The 14,363-nt window shown below is 42.7% G+C and overlaps 1 protein-coding gene across 1 annotated transcript in view; it reads right to left on the reverse strand.

Moving 5' to 3' along the window:
- B4GALNT3 (beta-1,4-N-acetyl-galactosaminyltransferase 3) overlaps window positions 1-14,363 on the reverse strand; it is a 71,101-nt gene that overhangs the window by 25,273 nt on the left and 31,465 nt on the right. The window contains exons 2-3 of the mRNA XM_081209893.1: window positions 8,677-8,780; window positions 6,982-7,062 (exon numbers count right to left, since the gene is read on the reverse strand). Coding sequence (XP_081066019.1) covers window positions 6,982-7,062; window positions 8,677-8,780 — 185 coding nt within the window. The remainder of the gene's footprint in view (window positions 1-6,981; window positions 7,063-8,676; window positions 8,781-14,363) is intronic.

The following is a 14,363-nucleotide window of genomic DNA, read 5'->3' on the forward strand; positions in this document are numbered from 1 at the left end:
GCAGGTGAAGATAAACTAGACAAAAATGAGGTTTGAGCCAGAGAAGAATGGAAGCATTGTGGTGCTGCGTATGACATTTCCCCCCCTCAGTTTTGCTTATAGGACTCTTGTGTTTATCCACTGAACATCCAGGCTTCTCCTCCCTGGATAAACTTCCAATGATTATAGCCATTCTATAGTCATGACTTGGATGCAAAACTATGCACTTGTGAAAAATCTGTTAAGAAATGTCAGCAATAAGGACCTCTTCTATTCTCAGGTACAGCAAAGAGGTGAAAAAGAAGGCAGCAATGTCATCAATTTGTGCAGGTACCGCCTGTTCCAATAAGCAAATGGTTCACTTTCAAGTACTGTCTAGGGACAGTAGCACTCCCGTTACAACTCCCAGTTCAGGACTGCCAGTTCCAGAATACCTTTAAGACTTGTAGTTTAACAACATGTGTCTGTACTGTCCTGTAGTCACACGCTTTCTTGAACACTGAACAACCATGAAAACTCAATTCCCTTAGGACAGGGTTGGGGAGCTCTCTAACAATTGCCGCTGCTGGTCAAATACAGTGGTACCTCGGGTTAAGAACTTAATTCGTTCCGGAGGTCCGTTCTTAACCTGAAACTGTTCTTAACCTGAGACACCACTTTAGTTAATGGGGCCTCCTTCTGCTGCTGCCGTGCCGCCGCCGCGCGATTTCTGTTCTCATCCTGAAGCAAAGTGCTTAACCTGAGGTACTATTTCTGGGTTAGCGGAGTCTGTAACCTGAAGCGTATGTAACCTGAAGCATCTGTAACCCAAGGTACCGCTGTACTAATGAGCACTTTTGCTTGGCAGAACCACAGCCTGGATCAGGGGTAGGCAACCTAAGGCCCAGGGGCCAGATGCAGCCCAATCGCCTTCTCAATCCGGCCTGCGGACGGTCTGGGAATCAGCGTGTTTTTACATGAGTAGAACGTGTCCTTTTATTTAAAATGCATCTCTGGGTTATTTGTGGGGCATAGGAATTCGTTCACCCCCCCAAAAAAAATATAGTCCAGCCCACCACATGGTCTGAGGAACAGTGGACTGGCCCACGGCTGAAAAAGGTTGCTGACCCCTGGCCTGGATGCACGAAGAAGAGCGTACAGTCACCACACACACACGGGGTTCTGCTGCAACCCTCATGAGTGAAGTAGTACCAGGTTTTCAAGGCCAATCCCTGTTCTGGTTTTCCATTCTTAAAAACTGCTATGTGGGGGAAAGATGCCAAAGCTCTTCTTCTGTCAAAGATGCCTTGTTGTTGCAAATCTCCTTTTATTGCCAGGAACACATACCTTCTGTTCAAATGAAGACTAGCTCTATTACATGCAGAAATAAAACCACCCCCAATCCTCTTTCTGGGCCCTTTTATCAGCCGCAGGAACCACAGCGCAATAGCATGCTTAGGCAGATGCTGACAATACAACAGAAGTATTGAATACCCCCTGTAATTAATTTGTGAAGTGGTATGGATTTCTCATGCTTAATCCACAAACTGCTATGCTTCAACAGTAAATTAATCTGAGGAATAAAAAAATTCAATTCAGGAACAGAACAGGGTTCAGTTCATAATCCTTTGATTTGCCTCAGATGACCATGCAGCAGCAGAGCATATGCCCATGCTGCCCAGGGCAGGCGCACTCCCGAGGGGTGTGGGGTGCGGAAGGTGCCCTCCCTGGCATGGGCTAGCCACTCAGGTGCATGGAGCGGAGCGTGCACCCTGCAGCTGGGGGCGGAGCGAGCCACCCATGGCGGACATTCAGCGCACCGCCCGCCCGCAATTCCCAAGCCTCCCCCAGCTGTCAAAAAGAAGGGGGAAGGGGGGAATGCCGCTGGCAAAGCGGCGCAGCTCCCCCACTTCCCCCGACAGCTTAGGGTAGGCTTGGGAGTTGCCAATGACACCCCCCTCAGCAAAGACACCCGGGGCAGACCACCCCCAACACACACCCTTCCTCCGCCTCTGTGACCCTGCCCCCCAAATTTGACAGAAATCAGTGACAATATGGGTGAGCTGATATCACTGGGAAAAAGAATCTGGGTTACAAAGGGTCTCTGTCAGAATTAGCAAAAGTGTAGGTCGATGTGTGTGGAAATAAACCCAGCTGCCATTTTGAACTCCATTTGCCATAGCTTTGCAAACTTTTATCAACACAACTTCACCAAATCCAGAAAAATGAGATGGAAAGCCTTTAAGCCCAAATAACTAAACAAAGACAATAAGGCACATTTCCAAACCAACCAAAGAAAGGAGGGATGGGGAACTGTTATGAGCCAAGAGCCACATGCCAGCGGTGAACGGGGTTAGATACAAAAGTGGCCAAAGTAATGGATGAGAATTTAACCTTTGTACATTAGGCTATTCTTTATACACACTCCTTTTTATCCTCCATCCAGGCAAGTATTATTATTATTATTATTATTATTATTATTATTATTATTATTATTATTATTATGCCTTTTACCCAGAACCAGGACTCAAGGTGGCTCACAAAAATTAAAATAAAGACAGATAAAATATACACAGATAAAACATGTAAAAAGCTATTGCTAAAAAGTTATAAATATATCTATGGAATTAAAGAAATGTAAAAAAAACCACATATCTACTAAAACACAGATAGTAAAACAAAAACAGCACAAGAGCCCTTTCCTTCAAAGCTGCCAGTTCCCCAGAGCTTGCTGGAATAAAAAAAATGTTTGCAGGAGTACAACAAGTCCAGCAACTGGAGGAACGTGTAGCTACGCTCCAAAGAATTAGAGATCTGGAGCTCTTCTTGGAAGCAACAGAGCACACCGTCTCCACCAAGGAGGAGACAGGGGACTCCCCTGAGAAGGAGGCTAGTTCATCAACACAGGAGCCAGATATATGGAGAAACGTGACTCAAAGAAGTAGGAGGCCCAGGGTTCGTTCTGATAGTTTAGAAATACACAATCGCTTTGAGGTCCTCTCCCCTAGCATGGATGACGAAGAGCAGACTCCATTTGAGGATCTCTCCCTCATTTCAGTCGATCAGGTATATGAAGACGAGCAGCAAAGTCAGTCCTCGGGGAATGTGCAGGCGACCTTGGAACGGACAGCTCATGGAAGAACCCCAACCAAACCTAAGAGGAGGCGTGTAGTGGTGATAGGGGATTCCCTACTGAGGGGAACAGAAGCAGGGATCTGTGGGCCTGACAAGATGTCTCGGGAAGTCTGCTGTCTCCCCGGGGCTAAGATCCAAGATGTAACTGAACGACTGCAAGGAATCATAAAACCCACTGACAAATACCCCTTCCTCTTGGTTCATGTGGGAACCAATGACACTGCAAGCAATAGCCTCCAGAAGATCAAAAGAGACTACGAGGCTCTGGGCAGGAAATTGAAGCAATTAAATGCACAAATTGTCATCTCATCTGTCCTCCCAGTTGAACGACGTGGCCCAGGGAGAGAGGGAAAAATAGTGGAAGTGAACAGCTGGCTTCGCAAATGGTGCAAACAGGAACGGTTTGGATTCTTAGATCATGGACTGCAGTTTCTTGAAGATGGACTTCTGGCAAGCGATGGGCTGCACCTCACAATGGTTGGGAGAAATGTTTTTGCCAAAAATCTCAGAAACCTCATCAGGAGGGCTTTAAACTGACTAATGTGAGGGAGGGAGACAGTGCTCCTGAAGGTAGGAGTCTATGAATTGATGAAGATGATCATCCAAATGTCATAGACCAAATGGAGCAAACAGCACGCAGACCTAGTGGTGGGAGGAAAAAATCCTTAAATAAGAGACATGGGGGAATGATTAATGGACTTCAATGTCTGTACACTAATGCGCAAAGCATGGGAAATAAACAAGATGAGCTTGAGCTCTTGGTACAGCAAACTAAATATGACATAATAGGCATCACTGAAACCTGGTGGGATAAGTCCCACGATTGGAATGTAATAATGGGGGGATACAATCTATTTCAGAGAAACAGACCAGACAAGAAAGGAGGAGGAGTGGCGTTATATGTCAGGGATGTGTACACCTGTGAAGAGATCCAAGATTTAGAAACTGAAAGCCAAAGTGAGAGCATTTGGGTCAAAATTAAGGGAGAGAAGAATAACAGAGACCTCATTGTGGGAGTTTACTATAGATCCCCAAGCCAAACGGAGGACATAGATGATGCCTTCCTGGAACAGATGGCCAAGCATGCAAAAGGAAGGGAGATAGTAGTAATGGGGGACTTCAATTACCCGGATATTTGTTGGATGTCAAACTCAGCCAAGAGCATAAGGTCAAACAGATTCCTCACTGGCCTTGCAGACAACTTCATTGTCCAGAAAGTGGGAGAAGCAACAAGAGGAACAGCCATTTTAGATCTGGTCCTAACCAATGTTGATGAGCTGGTTAGTGGGGTAGAAGTGGAAGGATCATTAGGCGCGAGTGATCATGCTCTTCTGAAGTTTACTATACAGCGGAAAGGAGCAGCCAAGCATACTAGGACTCAATTTCTTGACTTTAAGAAAGCCGACTTCATAAAACTTAGGGAAGTGCTGGGTGAGATCCCATGGACAGTAATACTAAAAGGAAAGGGAGTTCATGATGGCTGGGAGTTTGTTAAGAGGGAGATAGTAAAAGCACAACTTCAGGCAATACCAATGAGACGGAAACATGGAAGGTGCCTAAAGAAGCCAGGGTGGCTATCTAAAGAACTTTTAACTGAGTTAAGATTAAAAAAGGATGTGTACAAAAAATGGAAAAGGGGGGAAACCACCAAAGAGGAATTCAAACAAATAGCCAGCACGTGTAGACACAAAGTCAGAAAAGCTAAAGCACAGAATGAACTCAGGCTTGCTAGAGAGGTTAAAAGCAACAAAAAAGGCTTTTATGGGTATGTTCGTAGCAAAAGGAAGAACAAAGAAACAGTGGGGTCACTCAGAGGAGAAGATGGTGAAATGCAAACAGGGGACACAGAAAGGGCTGAACTCCTCAATGCCTTCTTTGCCTCAGTCTTCTCCGATAAAGAAAACAATGCCCGACCTGAAGAATTTGGAGCAAATGATTCAGCAAAGGAATCACAGCCCAGAATAACTAAGGAGATAGTACAAGAATACTTGGCTAGTTTAGATGTATTCAAGTCTCCAGGGCCAGATGAACTGCATCCAAGAGTATTAAAAGAACTGGCAGATGTTATCTCAGAACCACTGGCAGTCATCTTTGAGAATTCCTGGAGAACAGGCGAAGTCCCGGCAGACTGGAGGAGGGCAAATGTTGTCCCTATTTTCAAAAAGGGGAAAAGAGAGGACCCAAATAATTACCGCCCAGTCAGTCTGACATCAATACCAGGGAAGATTCTGGAGCAGATCATTAAGAAAACTGTCTGTGAGCACCTAGAAAGGAATGCTGTGATCACCAATAGTCAGCATGGATTTCTGAAAAATAAGTCATGTCAGACTAACCTGATCTCGTTTTTTGACAGAATTACAAGCCTGGTAGATGAAGGGAACTCAGTGGATATAGCCTACCTTGATTTCAGTAAGGCATTTGACAAGGTGCCCCATGATATTCTTGTAAAGAAGCTGGTAAAATGCGGTCTTGACTATGCTACCACTCAGTGGATTTGTAACTGGCTGACTGACCGAACCCAAAGGGTGCTCATCAATGGTTCCTCTTCATCCTGGAGAAGAGTGACTAGTGGGGTGCCACAGGGTTCTGTCTTGGGCCCAGTCTTATTCAACATCTTTATCAACGACTTGGATGATGGACTCAAGGGCATCCTGATCAAATTTGCAGATGACACCAAACTGGGAGGGGTGGCTAACACCCCAGAGGACAGGATCACACTTCAAAACGACCTTGACAGATTAGAAAACTGGGCCAAAACAAACAAGATGAATTTTAACAGGGAGAAATGTAAAGTATTGCACTTGGGCAAAAAAAATGAGAGGCACAAATACAAGATGGGTGACACCTGGCTTGAGAGCAGTACATGTGAAAAGGATCTAGGAGTCTTGGTTGACCACAAACTTGACATGAGCCAACAGTGTGACGCGGCAGCTAAAAAAGCCAATGCAATTCTGGGCCTCATCAATAGGAGTATAGCATCTAGATCAAGGGAAGTAATAGTGCCACTGTATTCTGCTCTGGTCAGACCTCACCTGGAGTACTGTGTCCAGTTCTGGGCACCACAATTCAAGAAGGACACTGACAAACTGGAACGTGTCCAGAGGAGGGCAACCAAAATGGTCAAAGGCCTGGAAACGATGCCTTATGAGGAACGGCTAAGGGAGCTGGGCATGTTTAGCCTGGAGAAGAGGAGGTTAAGGGGTGATATGATAGCCATGTTCAAATATATAAAAGGAGCCAAACTACAAGAAAGAAGATTCCACCTAAACATTAGGAAGAACTTCCTGACAGTAAGAGCTGTTCGACAGTGGAATTTGCTGCCAAGGAGTGTGGTGGAGTCTCCTACTTTGGAGGTCTTTAAGCAGAGGCTTGACAACCATATGTCAGGAGTGCTCTGATGGTGTTTCCTGCTTGGCACGGGGTTGGACTCGATGGCCCTTGTGGTCTCTTCCAACTCTATGATTCTATGATTCTATGAACAAGGAGGGAGCCAGTCCAGCTTCTTGAGAAAGGAAGGGAGCAGCCACCGAGAAGGCTCTTACTCACATCCTCACCATATGGACACAGACAGCTCAAGGGTTGCATATCAGAGTTCAAGGAGCCATAATTGTACACTTTCAGTTTTATACAAGTTTAACAGTTTTTATTATGATGTATTTAATCTCTCATATCCTACAAACACTGTAAACAAACAGCTTAATGGCTGCTTGCATATTAGATCTTTTGTTGGGAGCACAATCCAGAGGATATTTATAAATAAAACTTCACTAAGTTTTAATTCCAACTAATTTGGGCATTTTCTGAATAAACACGGACTAAATGTATGAAATGCATCTTGCCTAAATGGGTTTATTAATTCAGTTGCAAGACATTATATTGAACACTAACCTCAGGCCTCCAGGTGGCAGAGTTAATCAAAGTTGCAGGATCTGTCTTATTGTTGCTTCTTCTGTTAACTCTGCTATGAACCTATACGGAATGAAAAACAAGAAAATAAGTCTGTGTGGCTGGCTAGAATATGTCTCAGAGGTGGACAACTGGTGGCTTGTGGAGCACAAGCAAATCAAAACTTGTTCAAAACAAAAGATAAAAGAGATGCTGAGGGCATTGGGGACTGCACAGACTGAAGAGTCTCCTGGTCTAACTGCTGAAGAAAATAGCTTGAATTTCCACTGGATAAAAGTGTGGCAGACAGGATGGATGGATGGTGTGTGGGTGTGTCTATGAGAAAGAAAATGAAGGAGGAGAAAATTTATCTTAGCTGAGACCTGCTTCCCTGCCACTACAACAACAGAGAACAAATCTGCTCCATCTTCTATGGGACAACGCTGCAGATATTTGAAGACAACTGTCATGCCTCCCTTTAATCTCATATCCTAGCTTAAACATGACGTGCTCTTTCAGTCATTTATTTTATGACTTGGTTTCCAAAAAGCCCTCAGCATCTAGGTTGTCTCCTCTGTAAGCACCCCAGTTTGTCAACGTCTTCCTGGAAATGTGTCACTCAGAAATGGACAGAGCAGCCAAGATCAATATTCTTCAATCCTGGGTTCCCAGATGTTGTTGGGACTGCAGCTCCCATTATCCCTGACAACTGGGTAAGCCGCTGAGGGTGATGGGAGTTGGGTCCCTAGGCTTTATTGAACTACAAGGCTGGACTACATTGGTCTAGACTACAAAATGAATGCTCCATATGTCTTCCAGGAAAATCTGAGAGGTAAATCAAGCTGCTGAATCCTGTTTATTCTCTTCTGGCATGTACTCTTTGTATTTGGGCCAAATACACCCAAGTGCTCCTTTTTCTTGCTACTTTCAGTACATTTTCTGACGGTTAAGGTGGCAAAAAGCGATCACAGAATCATAGGATCACAGAATTGTAGAATTGAAAGGGACCATGAGGGTCATCTACCCCAACTCCCTGCAATGCAGGAATCTTTTGCCCGATGCAGAGCTCAAATAAAAAGATTAAGGAGTTGAATTACTCATTTTGGTATAAAAAGTTAGGGGCAGGTAATAAAAGTATGCCAAAAACCAACTCTCGGCAGAGCAGATTAAGAATTCATCCTACTAAAATTTATTGAGATTTCTCCACCCTTTTTAGACTTCCCATGATCACACAAGCTGAGCCCATATAGGCAGGTCTTACCAATGCTCTTGAAAAGCAGTCAGGTAAGTCAGCAATGGCAGGGAGTTCCTACTGTAACTGGGGTGGAGTGGATAGACTGCCATAAAGAATGCCTCCCTTTTTGTTCCTGCTGCAAATACCTGATAATTATCTGTAATTATTAAAAGAGTGCCCTCTGCAACTGCAATTGTATCCAAGAGAGTAATTAGCATAGCTGGTGTCTAAGGTGTACGGGGCATAAACTGTTTGGAATAAAAGCAATGCATAATTTTAGCCACACCTTTGTGTAACAATTCAGGATCCAGTTCTTATCTATTAACACAGACTGTAAACACTTGCAGAGACTGTACACTGATGAAACTTGATTTTGCAACCCCATTTCTTTTCACTAACCTGAGACTTGAATTCCTTTGCTTTTAAATCTGGAGCACTTACTACGACTTATGAGTTCAACTTACCAGATTTTCTGGTTTCTGAGGCAGATAAAACTGCAGGCTTGGATCCACTATAGGGTTGTCCTGGTTCCTCAGAGCTTTAGCTAGTTCACTCCAGCTTCCATATCCTGCAAGGTAAAAGGAAAATGCGGAAATAAACTTTCAGTTTAAGAAAACCATGGCAACTCAATCATTGTGGAAGCACCAACAATTCCTATAGGCTAGGAATGGGGAACCTCTTCGCCTCAGGGTTAAATGCAGCTGCACTATCCTCAGATTGCCTTTGCCTGGCTAGACTGTGTCCTTGAACAGTCATAACATCTCAGTGAGGGGGGGGTGTCGTTTGTTTGTTTGTTTGTTTGTTTGTTTGTTTTAGAAAACTCAGGCTTTTGTGTGGCTGGAACATGACCTACTCTGCAAAGACAAGAGTCACATCCTTTGCTCCACCCACTTTTCGACCTTGGACCCTAGCCATGCATTGCATGGCAGGTTGCCCACAAGTAAACATGCATATCCTCCAACATTTCTCTAATGAAAATAGGGACGTCCTTAATAATAATAATATCATACCCCACCCATCTGACTGAGTTGCCCCAGCCAATCTGAGCAACTTCCAACATATATAAAAAAGGAATAAAACATTAAACATTAAAAACCTATACAGGACTGCCTTCAGATGTTTTCTAAAGTTGCATAGTTACTTATCTCCTTGGCTCAGGGATTGGATAACTCCATACCCGCCAACATTTCTCCAATGAAAAGAGGGATGTCCTAAGGAAAAGCGGGACATTCCAGTGTCAAATCAGAAACTGGGATGGATTCTCTAAGTCCAGGACTGTCCCTGGAAAACAGGGGTGCTTGGAGGGTCTGAACATGGCCGTCGTGCCGGCAGTGTTTTCTCACCCCTTTATATAAGGCATAAGAAAATGCTGTCCATATGTTAAAGATAATCATACAAACAAACCCACTGTGTATTTACTTACAAACGCACCTCATCGTTTTCATAGGACTTAATCCCATGTGAAAGCAGAAAGATTATTGAGAGTCTAAAGCTCAGAATCTGTGATACCCACATTATAGGTTAAAACAACTTGAAACTACAGTACAGGCATTTTATGGCAAGCCAAGACCACTCTCTTCCAGCAACACAGTACAGTTGGACATGGGACTAGGGGCATGACACAATTCAGAGCGCTTATTTAACCTGCGTCCAACCAGTCCCTGACCATCACTTTAGGACTCCTGGCCATGTGAAGCAATGAATAGATAGAGGATAAAGCTATCAAGGAGCTGCTAGCCATGATGGCAATGCTCTAGCCTGCCCCCTGTTGGAGGCAGTATGTCAGTTGCTGGGCTGCTGAACTCTGGTCCTGCCTGCAAGCTTCCCATAGGCATCTAGTTGGCTACTGGGGAAAAGAAAACCAGGATGCTGGTTTACATAAGAAAACTTATGTAAATTTGTGTTTTTTTGTATTTGTTTTTTCTTTATAAAATCTGAATAAAAATTTAATGTGAAAAAAAGGAAGAGATGAGCCTTTGGTCTGATCCAACAGGCCTCTCCTTATGCTAACCAACCGAATGAATTAAATCGCAATCATGTTGAAGGCGTGGAATACCAATTATGTATTATGAAATAAATTACTGGCACCAGATTTCATTATATCAGAAGGGGAACAGCCAGTTCAAGGAAAGCAACTCCTTCCAAGCTTCTTAGGCTGGCCTTGGATCTCAAAATGCTACCACCTTTGCTGTATGACCAGAATTATGCCAGCCAGATGTGCTCCTGGGAATGGCAGGAAAAGAATATGCAACCTTCTGGTCCAGTGTGTAAAAATCAGTGGGTGGGGATGAATGCCTTCCAAAACCTTCCAAAAGAATTTGCAGACTGTGAGCCCCAGAGGAGCCTTCAGTCTCTGAGCATTTCTTATGCGTCTGATTCTGAGGCTGCATACACACCATACCTTTAAAGCACCTCCCCAAAGAATCCTGGGAACTATAGTTTGTTAAGGGTGCTGGGAACTATAGTTCTGCGAAGTATACATTTCAGTTCCCAGGATTCTGAGGTGGGGTGCTTTCAAACTACCTTATATGTATGGTGTGTATGCAATGCATACAGTGGTAAAGTGGGTCAAATATTATCAACTTATAATCTAGCATTTTACCCTTGAAGGCCCCTGAAATGTACCAGAAAAGTAGAGCTGAGCAAATATAATTAACATATATCTCATTCACTTTTTTTTTTTTACTTCTAGAGCAATGTTACGAGAGTACCACAAAATGATAGAACATATTTCCATTGCAAAATAAATGCTTGGTGTTTAAGTAATCATTGTATATTAGTTTTTTAATAACCTTCTGTTAATTTGATTTATCTTCCAATGTAGTTTAGAGTACGTACATCTATTACCTTGTTAGCATATTTGACATATGTAATAAAGGAGGTTGCTCCCTATGAAAATTCAAGTCAGGGTAAATTAGTAAAAGCTTATCCAGACAATTTCAAGACGTCTGGTTTTTCCCCTGTAGCACTGCATGCAGATCACCTCTGACTCTGTAGGAATCATGCCATAGCCTGCTTTGCATGGAATGGGACACTATTTTTAGTCAGAAACCCCTATCCACGACTCCACATACATTCCAGATCAGAAAGAATACAGCCTTTATTTATAATAGTTAAAATAAAAAGGTCCACAAAATATTGCTGCAGAGAGATGGTTCAGCGCTGCTAGTTTTACCGCATTCCCTTTTTCAGGAGATATATAAATATCCTTACAAAAAGTAACAGCAAGAAGTGTTTCCCCATAAGAATTGTAGGCATCAAATTTTACTTTCATTAACAACAGCGATGCATCTATGTTCTGTGGAGGGCCATATTTTCTGCCCCCCACCCTGCCAAAAAGTTCCAAGCAATATTAATCTGGTCTGATGACTGCAACCCTGATACCCCATTTAATTTAACTGGGAATAAGCTCCATTAAACATAAAAAAACTTACTGCTGAGCAGACATATATACCCAAGTCCTTAAAGTTAACTATATAGTGGATTCTTAATGCAAAATAAATCGACTTTATTTTTGCTGCATACATGAAATTTGCCGTGGGGGCGTGTCTTTAAAATCCACATACACATGAAATACTATTATTTACACACACACACACAAATAAATATTGGAAGCACCTGCCTCAACAAAAATAAATTCTGGTTTCTATGATGAAAGGAATCACAGGGAAGGAAGGTAGGCAAGCAGCATAGAATTCTATCACCCGCTGACCAAAACAACTCACGTGTCCTGAGTCCCCACCCATTGGCTGAAAACAGCTCTGCTCGCTGTCATTGGCTGAGAACACAGCAGCGCCATGTTTTGCTTTTTGTGTGCCAATGGCTTACTCTTCTTCTTTTATATAAAAAATGGAAAGAGGCTGGGAAAGGAGAGGTGTCCAGTTCCAGGCGCTGTGTGCTGCCCTGAGGTCCTGGCCCCTCTGCCAGTGGTCCAGCTGGCCCACCTCGCCTCTGACCATACACACAGCAGCAGTGCTATATACAATTTCAGCCAAACAACTGCAGAGAACAGCACCAGATGAAGCAATTAATCCATTGATGTGTTTGTCAGACACCTGGTGCCATGATTATCCGAATATTTATTTTTCCACCTGATCCTGTAATTAAAACTGGCTCCCTTCCCAGGATGTCCCTGTAGTCACCAGCCTGGCACATTAAGAGAAGACAGAGCAGGGTTTGTGGAGCCTGATTAGATTTTATGGTGCAGCAATATCTAGGCCATGTTGCACCATACACAAGATTATGTTGCCAACATCCATCTCTTGCTCGATCTTTTATTTCATGTATGCAAAAAAGAAAAGAAAAAAATTATGTCCCATCAGCAACCGGGTCCCAGAATATATAATAATAAAAGGGGAGTGGGGTAGCCAGCTAGTTATTTTTAAATACATAAATAAAGCTAGATATAAAACCAGACCCACATGTTGCAGATTAGGTGGCTTGACTTGCATTAAAAAAAAGTTTAGTGAACTTTTATTGGTGTTTTGGCTTTATAAAAAGCCAACTGCACCATCAGTTTAAATTTGAGGATGAGAATAAAACCACTAAGTAGAGTCCCTGCATGCCTATGGGAAGTTTGCCTTTAATTCCAGCACAACCAGAAAACCTAACAAAAGTCTTCAGAAATAAAGAACTTTTCTGTTTTAAGAGTAAAAGTAAATTATTCTCTTTGATCATGGCTTGATCCATGTTTTTGCATTTCCAGGATCCAGTATTTGATGTTCTTAAGCCTCAGGGTGTCCCCTCTATGGGAAGTGTGGAGGGTGGCAATGAGAAAGCCTTTATGGTGGTGGCCCCCCTGAAGCATTTCAGTAATTTTTAGTAGTTTTAATAGTTTTAACAGTAGCACAGTTTTTAGGGTTTTATAATTAGCTTCTTTACCCTGCTGATCATTTTCTGTGCTGTTAATTGGGGTTGTTATTTTAGATGTGGGTTACTTATGCTCTTATGTGATCATCTTTATTTATTTTTCACGGTGTTTCCCATTTTGTATGTTGTAAGTTGCCTAGGGACTTTGGTGCAGGCGACACATAGTTATCAATAATCAAAAATAACGGGTGATATCCAATGACAGTCATAGTAGATACACTGAAAATAAAAAACAATTTCATATGTGAAAACACATCAGACCAATATCTGAGCTTGTTCGACTCAACCACTGAAGACGATAGGTACAAAGCAGAAACAACTAATCTAATATGTAAATTGAACTGTAATCTTACTTTATCCACAATTACCGTATTTATTGCACCATAACACTCACTTTTTTCCTCCTAGAAAGTAAGGGAAAATGTTTGTGCGTGTTATAGAGGGAATGCCTACAGGTGGCATGCCTACGGATTTTCCTCCTCTAAAAACTACGTGCGTGTTATGGTCTGGTGCGTGTTATAGAGCGAAAAATACGGCACTTTGTTAGATAGGCTACTCACAGTGCTTTATGGTTGGGAAAGGGTTTAACCCTGGTCTTCCATGTTCAAAAGCAGCTGCAAGAGGAGACCAAGTGCTAAATTAATGCCTCTTTGCAAGGGCTATGCTCTACAAAGTGCTGGGGGATCCGCCAAGTTCAGGTGACAAAGCAGATCTGTACCAGGGGGGAAAAATAATTGCACAAAGCTTGGATAACCCAACAACTTAACTGTTGCGTGAAAACTAATCAGAATCACTAGATAAGAAAAAACAAGTTTAGCCAGAGGATGCCCTTTCTTATCTGGATCTGATTAGAATCTAAGATTATTCTTCACTATCCATGGCTGCGTGGCTGACATAATAAAGCAAATGATTGTTAGCACCCAACAAATTGAAATTAAGCTCTTGGAAAGAACAATCAGTTCAAGTGCCATCGCTAATAGCACATAACTACCAATCAGGTTAGCAGTAGAGTAGATGCAATCATGTTTAGTGCAGAATGCACAATTGTCTAACTCCCATAAGTCTACTGTTTTTAGAAAGTGATGCAGGCTGCTTCTTGATTCCTAGAGGAATTCATCTTTCTTCACCTCAAAGGATGTGATTGGATTATTTTTTACACATCCAAGCACTCGGTCCCATAGTTTAGTACGCATAAAAAGTTAATGATGTCTGTAAACCAGCCTCACAGATAAATCCACAACAGTTTGTATTCCAATCACCTGACTACACATACCTATATTAA

This window comes from Podarcis bocagei (genome assembly GCF_964188305.1).
Source record: "Podarcis bocagei genome assembly, chromosome: 10".
Lineage (NCBI taxonomy): Eukaryota > Metazoa > Chordata > Lepidosauria > Squamata > Lacertidae > Podarcis > Podarcis bocagei.